General features: G+C 37.6%; 1 protein-coding gene across 5 annotated transcripts in view; it reads left to right on the top strand.

Annotated features, from left to right (window-relative positions):
- The window catches only part of LOC409923 (leishmanolysin-like peptidase), an 85,294-nt gene that overhangs the window by 47,691 nt on the left and 22,090 nt on the right, over nucleotides 1-15,513 (top strand). For 4 of the 5 annotated variants that reach the window (XM_026442083.1, XM_026442077.1, XM_016912869.2 and 1 more), the window contains one exon: nucleotides 2,254-2,354. The exons of the other annotated variant lie outside the window; for it this stretch is intronic. In XM_026442083.1, the coding sequence (XP_026297868.1) occupies nucleotides 2,254-2,354 (101 nt within the window). Of the gene's footprint in view, nucleotides 1-2,253; nucleotides 2,355-15,513 lie in introns of those variants that run through there. 5 annotated transcript variants of the gene reach the window in all.

Below are 15,513 nucleotides of genomic sequence, written 5' to 3' on the forward strand. Positions count from 1 at the left end.
TTCTGAATATATAATTCAAAAACGCCAATTTAGATTCGAATCGCTCGACACGCATTCGACTACGGAGTTAAGTTTTACACTTACGCTTACTTTTCGTCTTTTCTTTATATTTTATATTTTAATTATTTTCTTAAAAAAAAAGAAAAGTGGTGTGAAAATTGAACCGATAAATTTGCTTCCTCTTTCTACGGGAGTAGAAATATAAAGTCAATACGCGAGATAGCGTTCCGCGACAAGCTTGTTATTCCCGATCAAGGAGAATTCGTCGGAGCGTAAGCTCCGAGACAAGCCGTGACTCTACAAGAACGCCTTGCACAGGAATGCTTTTACCCGAGGCTCGCGTGTCACTGACAGCGATACAACGGATCTTCTTCCACCTATGTACACATATAATATATATATATATTTATATACACGCGTATACGTAGTCGTGTAAATGTACGTACAGTCGTTTCTGCCAATGTATCCGTATGTATGCATTACGTAGCGCGTTGAGTTTGTCGTGCGCTACTTGGTTTGGTCCAAGGTTTGTTCCACGGACACGTACGCGTGGCACAAAGCCGGAGGAGACCGAGGAGACAAGCTTTGATCGCCCGCTAGAATCGTGTACGCGGTAAATGCACTTGAACGTTAGTGCAGTGGCATGTATGTGGCAGAACGCAACATGGGGATGATGCGACCATCGTCTACCGTTCTTCCTCTTTCCTACGCACGCTCCATGGGCCAATTCCTTCCGTCGCGCTCCGATAGAAATTACCTCGCCAGCTTCGTTCACGTTTGTTTCTTGTGCCACACCACGGAAAAATCGATCGCTCGAATCTCTCTCGTTATCATCTCGCGTATGAAAGTTAATCAAATTATATTAATATTCATCGTTACTTCGAATATCGAACTGAAAACGGAAGTTTGTTCGTTTGAGGTAGGTATTCGAATAGTCGCTCGTTTTTTTCTTTTTTTTTTTTTACTACAACACGTTTGTCATAACGTATGTCTCATATAAAATTCGTTGAAAATCGATAGGAAGAAACGATGCTGTTTTTTTTTATACAATTTTTGCTCGCATAATTGCGTAAATTTGTAAATATTATTTAGACAACACGCATTTTTTGAATAAGATAATATTTAAAAAAAATATACAAAAATTTCTACGATGTTTCATTCCGGATAACGCTATATATATCGAGAGATAAAGCAAAATACTAGTTGGTTACCACGGAGATCGTGTACCTGTCCAGTTTCCGTGATCCCTTTATTATCCATTCGCTCTTTCTCGTTAACGAACATGCAATAGGTAGGTATATATCGGAAGCTATCCATCGGTAGATTCGCATATGGAAAAAAAAAAAATGATTCGAGTTTGATGTTCCTTTGATTAAACTATCTTTCGTTGCAAAAAGAAAAAAAAAGTAAATCTTAATACGATACGAAATTTTTGTTTTCTTCTTTCTTTTTTAAATAACGCGAAATTTATGATATATTAAGAATATTTTTAAATTTAATATTTACACAGCCAATAATCAAATACTTACTCGTTTCGCTTTCCTTCGTTTCGTCCGTAATCCGATAGCCTAAAGCGAGCCAATATATCAATGTATGAAATATCGCGTAACAGGGTTGGTTGGTTTCATCGTCACGAGAGAGGAGTTTGCTAGGAATGCAATTATGCGAGGATCCGCATTAAGTTTTAATCCGATCTAGTTTTATACTCGCGGAGAGTTTATGACCTGCGCGGAAAGCTTCTTAACGATAATGCGATATCTTGAGAGGATAGGACAGGCATTAACTTTACTACCCAAGGGGGCAAAGGACCACGAAGGTTAGGATCGAAGGTCCAAGGTGAGGAGGAACGGGATGCAGCGTCTTATAACCATCCTAACTTACCAACCGCTCTACCGCATATTCGCTACTATTCTCTTAATTGTCAAACTTTGACGCTTCTCCTAATTTCTCTTCTTATCGCGCGTGCTTTATCGAGCAACCGATGCGCGTAAAGATCAACCAACCGCGATAGATAATCTTGGGTCGAATCGTTGATCGACGAAGCAAAATTCGTCAAAATTTTCGCAGCTATGGACAGATCGTGCCGATATCGAAACGAAATCGACTCGCGTCAATTAATCGCGGTAATAAAGAATCGAAGGAAGTAATCCGGTTTCGATCATTTGAATCACGCGCGATCGTGTTTTATATTTATATTTATGTTCACGGTATATACATATGCTGTATACATATGCGTATTCTTTATTTTTGTAGGTTATTCACGATGTTCACATAGAACCAGCACATGAAGTAAGAAAACGTAGTATCAGTCAACCGGTTAGAATCCTGTTATCGTACGACGAAAGCGTTTACAGGTAAGTCGATATTTCGATTATATCGCGTAACATATCGCGCGTAAGGATATGAAAATTAACCAATACGATGCGAATCAAAGTCTCGAAACGACGTATACACGCGTACGCGTTACGTGTTAATGGTAACGTGTTAACGGTTGACTTGCGATATAATAATTATTTATTATATTCGCACGACATAACACAGATAAGAAATATTAGACGCGCAATATTTCTTTTCTGCTATCGTAATAATGAAACGAAAATCATTCGACGGAACGATAAGAACGAAAGAGAAAATGGATGAACGATCTCGGGTGGGGGATAAACGATAAAGAAAATTTTCGAGTAAAATTTTGTGGCTACGTCATGAACAGAGCGCGTCGCGCGCTGCGTAAGACGCGCTTTACTTCGTCACGACAAACTAACTTTTAACTTCGGGATTGAAAGTTGCGCGGTTGTTAAATGCTACCATAACGCCAACCAGCTTAAACTTTCCCAGTAGTGTTGTTCCGTGACTAGTTCCTATCCGTGCATTCATCCTGTGTAACGCGTATACGAGAACGAGAGCGTAGTAGGACCAAAAGTTAATCGGAAAACGATTTATAATTTAAGATCGAATATTCGAAAACGCGAATTATTATTTTTATAGTAAATTTAATCAGTCTTTCAATTTTGAAGATTTTGATCGAGAAAAACGAAACGAATAGCTTTTCCGCTTTTACTATTTCAAAAGCGAAAACGCGAAAAACGGAAAGAATGTTTTGAAATATTAGTAAAACGATGCTTTCACCGATTCGGTTATGGATATATTTCAAGTTAATTCGGTAAATTTTTCCACTCGATTTTCCATGAATAGGAACGAAAGCGAATTTTCGTTCCAGTTGTTCACTCAGAAACCGTTGTTGCTAATTAATCGCGTTTTCTCGTTACCGATAATTAATCCCGCGTCGCTTGTGTTCAAAAAATAAATAAAAAGAGAGAGAGAAAGAGAGAGAAAGAGAAAGGAGAAAATTAACCGATACGGCCGAATTTATCGATATCGTGGACTCGTACTCTCTCCCGGGAGATCGGCAATGGTTGTCAATCGAATAGAAAGCGTTAAAATTTCCGTCGAGGGCCAAAAAACTTGGATACGCGCCAGATGAACCACTGTCTGCATGTGTAGGTTCGGTTCACAACCGACGACGTACCTTTATTCAATTTGCAATTCACCCGTGATCGTCGGCGATATTTGAAAAAGGTCTACTACTTCGTTGGAATGGATCTACGCCAAATGTTTGTAGCTGATCGGAATCGATATTATCCGAATCATTTTTGATATTCCGTGAAAAACTATAACAAGTAATTTTTCTTTTTATTAAGAACAAAAGTGTTGATAAATTTCGCGTAATATTTTAATTCTTCATTTCGAAATTTTCTTTCCTTCGATGATCAACGATAAAAACGATATTAGATGAACGTAATAATTATTGCAAATTATTACTCTTTTCCGTCAAATTTTTCTAATTATCAATCTTTTAATCGTATCGTTGTTTCGATTTCATATCGGACCAACGATATATTACATCCACTTATTCGAAATCCAACTCATTCCACGAGCGTACTAGTGATCTCAGATTATTCCGTGTGTGCCATTAAACATCGTAAATGATCTCCCATGAGAGATATTCTCAAAGTTTCGACGCAATCGCGTTAAAATTATCTTTCACAGTGTAAGGAAAAGGTAATGATACGTTACTCGCTCCGCATGCCGTGCATCTCTCGCTCCTTCATCCCTTGATATCGAAAACCAAAAATGCGGAATAAAGGAGATGGGCAAAAATCTTCATCGACTAGCTTTGAGTTCTTTTTAAAAAAAAATCAGTAATAAAATACGATAATCATTGTTCTCAGTCGTATTAATTGGAAATTCATAGATTTTACGTGTCAGTTATATGCACGTTGATCAAACTGTTCATTTCCACTTTCGACTTGGTCTTTTCTTTCACAATTATCCAATATTAATTTATTATTGGTAATCTCTTATTGGACGACAGAATCGCATTGATCCATTTTAACAAATGATGCGTCAAAAATGTATTCGTAACATTTACATAGATGACTGATAAATCAAAGCCATATTTCATATTAAATTGCATATTTTTACGAATAATTTTATCGTTATAACAACGAATCGATCAAATCAAACTTGGACTTTTCGTGTAGAAATCGTATAAAAACAAACTGTGAAAATTTGTTCTAAAAACTAACTCTAGGCATAAAAGAAACCGTGCCATTTAATTTTCTTCTCGTTTCATCTCGATATCTCGATCGATTTGTCAAGTTATAAAGAATCAAAATGTCCATATGTTACGCACAGTACGAAGAAGATCGGCGATCTACATTTTTTTCCTCCAAGTGCTACATTATCTTGTTCGAAATTCAATTCCGCGCTTCTAATAATCGTTCGCTCATTGATCGAAACTTGTATTATCGAGAAGTAGGATCCGGAGTTGTAGCGGTTTAAAGTTTTTCTAATTTTAATAAGATTTTATCTATGTATTTTTACGAACGAATCTTATTAATTACACGTGGAAATTGATTTAAAACTTATCTTATCTCCGCTCCAAGTCGGATCTTCATTTAATCGATTCGCTTCGAGTTTAGTTATACGTTAATTAATCGAAACGAATTTCTAATTTCGTATGAATTTCTAATCTCGTACGCGCATTCGTCAATTCTGGTCGTCAATTGATCGAAATTGACAGTTTTCCGTCACAGTTTTTTTAGATAGATTCCGAGACGAAATAAATAAAGAGAGTTGAGACAGAGAGGGGATGGAGTGGAGTCGTTTGTTAAATATTGACATTTTTCAAAGATAGACCCGTTTTTTTCCTAAGCCTCGACGACGAAAACACACGCGTACCATTTCCTCTCGTCTCGTCAAAGGACCGTCCTAATTGGCCGTTTACATTCGCGCGTGTAAATTCTACCATTCGACCATCGTTTCTCTCGCTCTTCACCAGACTACGCACACCTCTCCTCCAACCCTGCCAGTGCTGCCCGTCTACCATTTCTGCCTCTCTAGCCTTCGTTTCGGTCAATGTTTATCCTCGCGCAATGGTATACGTAGATATACAGTGCGAGAGTACAGTTTGGGTTGGAATGCCCCCGAGCGGCATCTCGTAAATTCACCGGCTGTACTCCGCGATCGTAAATTAACCATAATATTCATATGTGCTTATCGGCACTGTTAATTACATCGCACATGTTTCCCACTGTTCACAATTGTAATGCATTATATCGCGTATCGTAGTTGGTAGAATCGTTTCAACGTTTCTTCTTCCCGTATTCACAAATTTTCGCCGCCAACGACAAATTTAAACCAATTTCGACATCATATGCCTATTGATAAAATCGATCTGTATATATATAGATATATATTTTTTTTTTCAATTCGATACGACGAATATTTGGACTAAATGGAATTCCTTTCGATGGAAAAATACAGGAGTGAAATTGGTAAAAATTGCACTACTTTTCAAATAACTCTTTTTTTACTCCTTGAAAACCAACTTGAACGTTTCCCGCATCGTTAATGAACCAAACTTTGATATTGCTTTTTTAAGCAATGCTTACCACCTTTCCCGGTAAACTTCATAACGAACTTTGATAATCGTTTTATCTCGTAACCCGCTCTTTAAATATTGTAATATTTTTAAAGAAAATGATATTACAGGGAAAGAAAATTTAACTCGTAATAGATATAATTTTTTTAAATTATCTAAAAAATCAATTAATTATAATTTTCAATCCGAGAATTCGATTGCATTACATACTAGGTACGATATGATTCCTGATGCAATTAGGGATGGAAATATCTCTAATTATTATTGATCGTCGATTATTATTCGATCTTTGCAAAGATCAATGTCGTACTTCTTTTTATCCTATTTTTCATGGTCAAATAAAAATGTAAAGTGTGTTCTATTTTTTCTGATCGAATTCGCAGTTTTACGCGCAAAAGTATTCGTTTCTCGACAATTTCCTTTCCTGAAAAGAAACTGCTTTTCGTCTTTTTTCTCGCATAATTTTTCTCTGAAACACTAAAAAAACAGAAGACACAAATTTGTATTCTTATCAAAGCGGTTGAAATATTTACGTTCTCGCGCGAATATTAACGATGCAATTTCGATCGAAGATAAAAATTACTTATTCGCAGAACTATTTCGCAGAATTACGTAAAAAAAAATTCTTATGTATATACGATATAAAATACATCCGGACTATTACTATTATTTACGTTTAGTTCCACAACAGATCGATTATTTTTATTTCCTGTTAAAACTCATTACCGTTCGATAATACAATCACGCATGAATCGAGATTCGAACCTCGTTAATTATCGTAATTAATCCGGCTCATTTCCAGCTGTTTTTGATTAATTCCTCGTTTTATCCATCCGGTGCGTATAAACACGCTTTGCAAGTAAAAACGAAATAAATCGGTTTGCATCGTACAGAAACATCGTATATTTTAGTTTAGCGGAAATCGATCAAATAAATTATCGACGAAGGTGTATTCGTGTTCGAAATTCGTTGTTGTTCCACATTCAATAATCGATATGATCGATAATATTTTTTCCAAACGAAGAGAACAAGAATTAAGAATAATCCGTCTGGAATCGCAAAAATCTCGATTACATTTCTAATCATAATCGAAACGAATGTTTCGTTATAACGTTCCGAAGACAAAGAGTATTACGCGAGAATCGTATTGTAGTTGATCGCGCGGCAACCGATTCTCATGCTATTCAACTTGACTTTTGCAACGTATTTACTTTCACCTACTTGGCCTAGAAAGTGCAGTCGGGTGTTAAGAATTACGAAAGCAAAAGTAACGTCTCCGATATGCCATTATTATTATCCGCTATCAATGGATGGAAAAATATATATATAAATCAAAATTATAAACAAAATACACTTTCATTCGGCTATCGTTCAATTTTGATATGTAACGATTCGAATCGATTTCGTGTACCCGATTATAGCAATCGTAGAATAGATTGGAAAATTTTTCTTTTTCTTTTTCTTTATTTCTTTTTTCTTTTTTTGTTCCATGTGTATTTTGACGCTCGATAGATGGAAACGACGTACCCTTCGGTTTCGCGCAATAAATGTCGATAATGGATAAGCATCGATCAATGTCCCTTGATCCTTTTTAATGTTAACCCTGGACGGGGAAACGAGCGACGCGGCGCAACATGCACACGTCGCGCTTCAAATTAATGCGTACAATATCGCGCGCGAGCAACCGTTCGTTTGTCAGAATTTATATTTGCGTGTAAAAATCACGCAAGTTTGGAACGAACGGATTTGCGCCGATTCGCTTCGAGAGAGACGAATCGAGCGAGCGGAATCGTCGTTGCGGACACCTGCGCCAAAATCGGCCCTATTTCTACGTCTATGTATACACACGCTGCCGCTAAATATTCACTCGAATGCTCGTTAACTCGTGCCGCTAACTTCTTCCGACACCGAGATAAGTGGACAAATTGCATTTCCCTCGTCGTTTGCTTTAAACGTCCATTTCCCGATCGACCGTGAAATCTGTATCAAGGATGAATAGACTCGCAACAGGCCTCGACTCTGTAAATTATCTCTGGTCGTTTTGAGAAACGCGTCATTCGCGTTTGAACGAAAAACTTTCTCTTATATATATATATATTTGTTCTTTAGCCTTTCAACAGCCAGAATCAAATATATTCGAGTCAACCAAGATTCAAACGTTTGGTAAACACCCAATACGATTGCAAGTTGGAAAATTTCCAACGTTGCGCGAATCTTTATTTCTCTCTCGATATTCTTCGTCGATGATATCGTTTCGAAACGAATAACCACTTTCTTCCATGCAAACAAAATTTTACTTGGCAAACGCTTATAAATAACAATGTTTTTCCGTACCGATTGACATAGTTAATTAAAGGAATAAATTTTAAGATAGTTTATCGTCGTCGGATCAAATATTAAAATGTAAATTAAGAATGGTAGTGGGTGGAAAAGTTGGTTGTAGACACGGCCTCCCCTAACGGCGGATATTTTTACCGTGAAATAAATCAGAGTTATTGTTTTCCGGAGAGCTCGCAAACTCAAGCGGATACACGCCCCTTCACGAATTGCTCTGCTAATGAGTTTCTGTACTACGTGAAAACATTTTTTGCTGGTAATTAATTAAATCACCAACTCCGACGACAATGTATGCGTATGCGCGACAGTTCGTTCCTGCGATTTCCCTGTAAAATTAACATTTATGAAAAATTCTGCGATATCTTCCTATTCGTTGCAATACTTTTTCCTTTTTTTTTTTTTTATTTCGCGTAATATCGCGTCTTATGCTTATAATGAAACCGCGAATACTTATTTCGTTATTACTTCGCCCGAATCTTCGTTCGTAGTTTCACTCGTACCTACTCTTGAATAGTGTAATTTTGGATCGTAAAAGGATCGTAAAAGATTCGAAACGATGAAAAAAATGTTCGACTTTTCTTCGATTCTTCGATCCACGCGCGACCTCGCGTCCAACGCAATTTTATGGCGCGGAGAATGTGTAGAGTCGATCAACGGATCATCGATCACCTTTTTAAGCTTCAGCTCGCGTGCATAATGCGTGTCCGTTTATCAACCGTTTAAGCATTAATCTCTCGTTCAACGGCAAGTAACAAATTTGACGTCGTTATGCAAATATCAGGACGAAAATAAAATTGCGATTAATAAAAACGAAGAGGTACGTTCTCGTTAATCTCGATAAACGCTCTTCGCTTATACGATGATGCTTTATTTTTATTCGTATTTGATTCCGGTCGGTGATTCTCGAGACGTGGTCGCTCGTCCAGGATGCAAATGATGCACTCTCCAGAATTAAAGTGTCTGGTGCTACACCTGCAGTCGAATGCAACCATGTGAAAGGGACGACGCGGTACCTCTCTTTGGTGGACGAGTACATCTCTCATAGTTCAGACGCTTTTTCCGTTTTCCATTTGTTAAATTCTCTTCTCTCCTCTCTCTCTCCCTCTCTCTCTCTTTCTCTCACAACGCTTCATGCCAATACACGTTGTTCTATTTATCGTACATGCACGTTCAAATATTCGATATTTATCTTTTTTTTTTTTTACCAAAATAAATCACATAAAAATCATAAAAAATGATTTTTCCGTTTAATCATATCGACGATAATTATTATATTTATATAATTTACGTGGCAAAATTAATCTTTAACCGCATTCAATATGTCCCTGTGATATCCAAGAATCGGGATTATTGGAGGATGACAAGTTTCGTATACGGAATATTGTATAGATGTGCGTGAAAGATTATCGGGATACAAGTTGTAAATATACGTACATGAAACGCGATAGGGTAAGGTTGGGAAACCGAACAAGCGATCGCTTCTAAACGTCTCCGGAAATCCGTTGATCGTGATAGATTTGTGCATAACGTCCGTAAAGTTGCAGTATACCGCAACGTTTATGGTCTAACTCTTAGCCCCACGAGACCCGCGCATCGTCCGCATTGCCTCCATCCCCGTATAGTTATAAATCACTACAGAAGTCCCTGATTCATTGGACATTCCGTGAATATGCGCATTTTCCTAGAGAAATATCCAATTTAACTTATATCTACGTATATTCGACGAAACGCTCGACTTTCTTCCATTTTTACGATTAGAAACGTTACAAGAAGCAATCGTCGATTCTCGTTCAAATTGATGAGAGAGTTTCGTCGAACAATTATCGATAAAAAAATGAAAAAGAAAAAAAAAGCAGCACGATTTTGCAAGTAGAATATTTTTCATTCGATCGCGCGTTCTTGATAATATAATTTTTATGGACGAATTCGAAGAACGAAATCAAAGTTTTGCATATTTATCGCATCCCACTTAATTTTGGCGGATGCACCAATTCCAATTATAATACGCATTACGCACGATCTCGTTTACCTCCTATTCATCGCGCTTAATCGATCTCTCGATCACTCCACGCATATACGTTTGTATTCACGATGAATGAAACGAGTGACACTGTTTTCAGCGTCCCTAGCCCTTCGATAGATACGCCATATCCCTTCACCCGTGTCCGATTCGAGCGTATCGACCACTATCGTTCTGCGAATTACGATGTCATCATTATCATCAATGCGGTGTTTCGACGCGCCACTGCCATCGATGTACGTAGACAAATGTCCTTCTATTCCACGTCGCATAATTATCATTGCCGTAATTCATCCGCACGAAAATTATACCCACGTAACATCGATGAGCGATTATTCAAAAAAACGATAGAAAAATTACGCGTGTCTATCTACGAAGAAGAAAAAAACGGAAGAAAAAAGAAGAGGATCGATCGCGACAATTTTGAACGTATTAGCTACGATAGTAAATAATATGAACGCGTTATTCACTATTAATTATTCACTATTATTAAACTGGAATCGTTCAATAAATAATAAGTCGATATCTGAAAAAAAAAGAAGAAATCGGTTCGTATCGAAGAATGTTGGATTGGATTTAAAGGATTTAAAAGTTAGGCGAGATAGAAACTCGGTTCGTTATTTCTCCGATTATTAGAAAGCGAAAACCGGTTATCCCGAACTCCTCGACTCAGCAATCTTTAATCTCGTACGATAAGAGTTTCATCCTTTGATTTCTTTTACAAGGACAGAATCTTAACGCGCTTCCTCGATCGGTTGAAATTTTAATCCGTTCCGTCTCGTTTCCGAAAACGAATTTCTTCTTTGACTCCATCCGCTTCCAATCTTTTACGCGTATCTCTGCGATAAATGAAATTTCATAATATTAATATAAAATCTGTTTTTTTTTTTTTTTTAATAAAAAATAGGAAATTTCCGCTTCGAGATTGGAAAAGTTAGTCGTTAGTTGGAATTATCTGGACATTTCGTTACTCGGTTTGAAATTGTTCGATTGAATCTCGAAGACTATTGTCCCGAAGATTCACGATCACGAAAGGTTACGGGTATACAAAAGGGCGTACTATTCCCAGGCACAAAGCGTAGGCTGTTGCCGTGGTCGTAGAGCTACTGTTCACCCAGGTTGGAAGCCTCTCTCTGAGTCTACGCCCATACACCACTCTTATTTTAATGTGTGCGAAAATTACACCAACAATTTAAAATATACGCGATGCGCGAGCCGTACGTGACCTCAATTTCTCAGTACTTTTCGTTCTCACGCGACGCCAAACATGTCGCGATAAAAAATATTATTTTTATACTTGTTTTATTCGTCGTATTTCTTATCGTGCGTCCAACTTTAAAATCTTACCGTTTAAAATTTTACCTGAATTATACCGTGTACCGAAATAACAACAATAATTCAAATAAAATAAATTGGTCCATACATTGGACAATACTTTATTTAAAAAAAAAAAAAGAGAAAAAATGGAATAATATAGCATTAAATTCGATTTCAAACGGATGCAAACATCTCTCGCTTCGCGACCGACTTCGAATCGAGTTTATCGATAGCGCGAAATATATACAAAATGATTTATTACTTTATCGGTTCGATTATGAAACGACAAACTCCTTCTGCTCTTTAAAATTATATATTGTATAAATTATATATTTAAAATTGAAAAATCGTGCCAACCATGCGACACTATGACCCAACGTAATCGGGGAGCGAGTTCCACGCGTTGCGTGGTATATTTCAGTTTTGCATCGAAATGTCAACTGGAATCGTGGAGAAAAAAGAGACTTAACCCGACGAGAATCGATCTAACTACAAACAGTAATTTCATAATATTCGAACAACGTAGTATAACGAAATATATATACGAATCTTAATTTTTCTTCGTGCTGCTGGTGAATTTGTAAAAAAATTTTACGACCTTTAGTTAAAAAAACATAAAAAAATTGGTAACGAAGTTTTTAAATAAACTACCTCGATCCGCGAACGATCGAAATCAAAGTGTCTACGATACTCGTCGTTTATCTTACCACTACGTATAGGATATATGAGATATATACGGATTCGAGTAACTATCGACGATGAAATATTTACCACCGGTTTGTATCGATAGAAGCTCGACGAAGTAACGACATATCTGACTGTCAAGCAGCCAGCCTCCACATGGAAATTCAATTTGTACCGCACCAGCTGCGAATCCCGTGACGGCTACGGCTGACAATGCACGCGAAACCGTATTACGGCAATACCGAGACGAATAATCTGAAATTGAAATTACGGAAGTTAAGAGCTTTGTTCCAGGTTCTCGAGCGCAAACGACGTACCGAGAGAAAACGGGCACGACGACCACGCGCCAATACGAAGACGCGAGATCGCTTCGCTTATTTCGGATTCCTTCGGGATCTTTCTATCTCTCCGCGCTTTTCTTTTCATCCTCGCTTTCCCCTTTCTTTTCTTTTCTTTTCTTCTCTTTCTTCCCTTTCTTTTCCTTCTTTCCTTTCTTTTCCTTTCTCTCGTTTCTTACGCTTACTTACTTTCTCTTTTATCCGATGAAACGTTACGAGAATAAAAGAATTCACTTCCAATTTTATCGATGCGAAAATTAATCTCTACACGAACGACGGGTATTTATCGATTCATTCGCGCTTTCAACACGAATCTCTTGCAATCGTTAATGCCGAAGCAAAACCTGTTACTTCGTTTAAATATTTACGATACCAGCAATATCTCGTCGAAACGATGATTCTTCGTTTCTCCGAATTTTATCGATTATCGAGAATTCTTAACGCCGATTCGTATTCCAAATACGACGAATGAAACGAATGATCGAGTCGATAGACCAAAATTTGCAAAAATCTGTCGTGAAATCTATCGTATTTTCGTGCTCACTCATCTCAGTTTACATCGCTCTCTTCATAAACTTCATCGCTTTGAATCTCTTTCGTGCTACGTTAAAAAAGAAAATGGCTTTGATATTTTTACGTTCTCCTTCTTAACTTCTCACTCGCCACGCGAAATCTTTAATCGTCGAGGAGATTCGAATTTCCTTATATCCTCTCGCTTTCTTCGTTCCTCAACTATTCGATCGATCGATTTTGATCAATTTTAACGTTTTAAAAGATAACAAGTTTCGCTCGATAACGCTTCGATTCATTGTGTCAGTAAATGCGAATAAATACCGATAGAAAAAAAAGAAAAAAGAGCTCGACTATTCTCTTTAATCTCCAACTAATTGGACCGATCTTTCCACGTTTCAAAATGAAAATTAAATTCAAATCGATGTATCTTCCAAATATAAATATCTTCGAATAATCTTTATCGATGCATCCCTATCCGATATTTTTCGAGATACGATGATATCTCGCAAAAGTAAGCGGAAAAAGTAAGAAATTCTATCGTTCCAACGATTATAATCGTAAATTTGACGGATCTTTTAATCTTTTACATCGTAACTTTTAGATTTATTTTCACATCGGTAGATATTAGCGCATAGATGCACGAGAAAACATCGATGTACACGAGCGAGGATATTTGCTCTCGCCGCTATATACATATAGCTAGTGGCTGTGTACTCGCAGAATTGGACATCCGCAAAGATCGGTTTATCTAATTAGATTTAGCACGAGCGCCGCTGCGCTTCGTCACCGCTGATCCTCGTTATCCCGTCCAATAATTGGCGCCCTTCCAGAAGCAACGGCACGGATTTCTCGATTTATCGAACCGCGTCTGCCTGCTGCTTCTGGAATTCGATTACACCGCGAGAGGAGAGTAACTTTGAAGGCTATTAATTTCCCACTGGAAAATTGACAAACCCGAGAAAATCGATATCGAAAAAAACGACCGATCAACCAGAAATAACAAATAGCTCTCGAAATTTGAAAACTATACACATATAATTTTCGATAGCCTCGCCGTAATTTTAACTCGAAATCAGCCACGAATTCTATACCCATTTATACGATGGGTTGTTACATTATATGGATACGTTTGTATACGTTACCGATCGCTTCGTTCTTTATATCTCGTATTTGGCATAATACGGGTGAACATACGCGATCATATATCGGTAAATCATAATATAAATCATAATAATCAGTTCCAGTGTTTAACGGGTTGTTACATCGCGCAGTTCCGATTCAACCGATCCTCCCCTGTTCGACGCCAACGCCAACAACGTCCATCGCGATTAATTAATCCTATCGAGTTTTCAATCAGTCGTTCTAAACGACGCTTCGCTATTTACAAATCGTCCATTTTATAAATACTCGTTTAAGAAGTTTTTCATTCTCTCCTCCATTGGAAGAAAGAAATTAAAGAAAAAAGAAAAAATTAGCAATTTCCAATTTGCATTTGTCTTGGAGCGCGGCAAGTGTTGCGGTGGAAATGCGATTCGATACCCGGGAAGGTCGGGAATCCGATTTATCGAAAGGTCGTTGGCAGGCTCACGATGCGCCAACAGCATGCCAAATATTCCAACAATCTCGTTCGTCGCTCGGCTCGAGACCGGTGTTGTGCTAGCAACAACACCGGTTACGACATCGAATCAGGGTTGATCGGTGAATGCCGCTAACGCGAAAATTATCAACCCGCGATTCTCGCTGCTTTGTAATTAATTCTACTGCGCTTCTGCGTCGATTTTTGCGTATCGAAATGGAAATTTATCTTCTTTTTCTAAAATTAATTTCTTACACGTTAACCTCCAAGCCATTCGAATCTTCAATTCCAATCTCAATATCGCGTTTATATATCGCGCGATAACAATAAACGAATTAATCGAAATACTCGACGAGTGTTTTATCCAGCGTTCCGTCCCTATTATTATAAAAACGAAATGCACGATCCAAGATAAACGCGAAATTATTAGAAATTGATACGATCGAGCTGAAGGTAGCGAGGTATAAAATTTACGAATTAAATCGTTACGTTACAGTATATCATTGGAAAAAAGATAAGGGATAAATTGTCGCAAAGTCGAACACACATGATTCGACCGATTGATTCGTATCTTTTCAAAATTGACCGAATTCGATGAAAAACAGATTTGCACCGTTATCCACGCTTTATCTTGGCTAAATCTCGCGTCTCGTCCACTCCGATAGACCCGTTCGTCGTAGGAAAAATGTTTTAAACATCGTTTCAAGCGCGCCTATACTTTTATCTTTGCTAATCGATAGATCGTTGCGATTCGCGTCCAACTTTCCATCGTGTAATTTTAATT

This window comes from Apis mellifera, linkage group LG1 (assembly GCF_003254395.2).
Source record: "Apis mellifera strain DH4 linkage group LG1, Amel_HAv3.1, whole genome shotgun sequence".
In the NCBI taxonomy this organism is placed as follows: domain Eukaryota; kingdom Metazoa; phylum Arthropoda; class Insecta; order Hymenoptera; family Apidae; genus Apis; species Apis mellifera.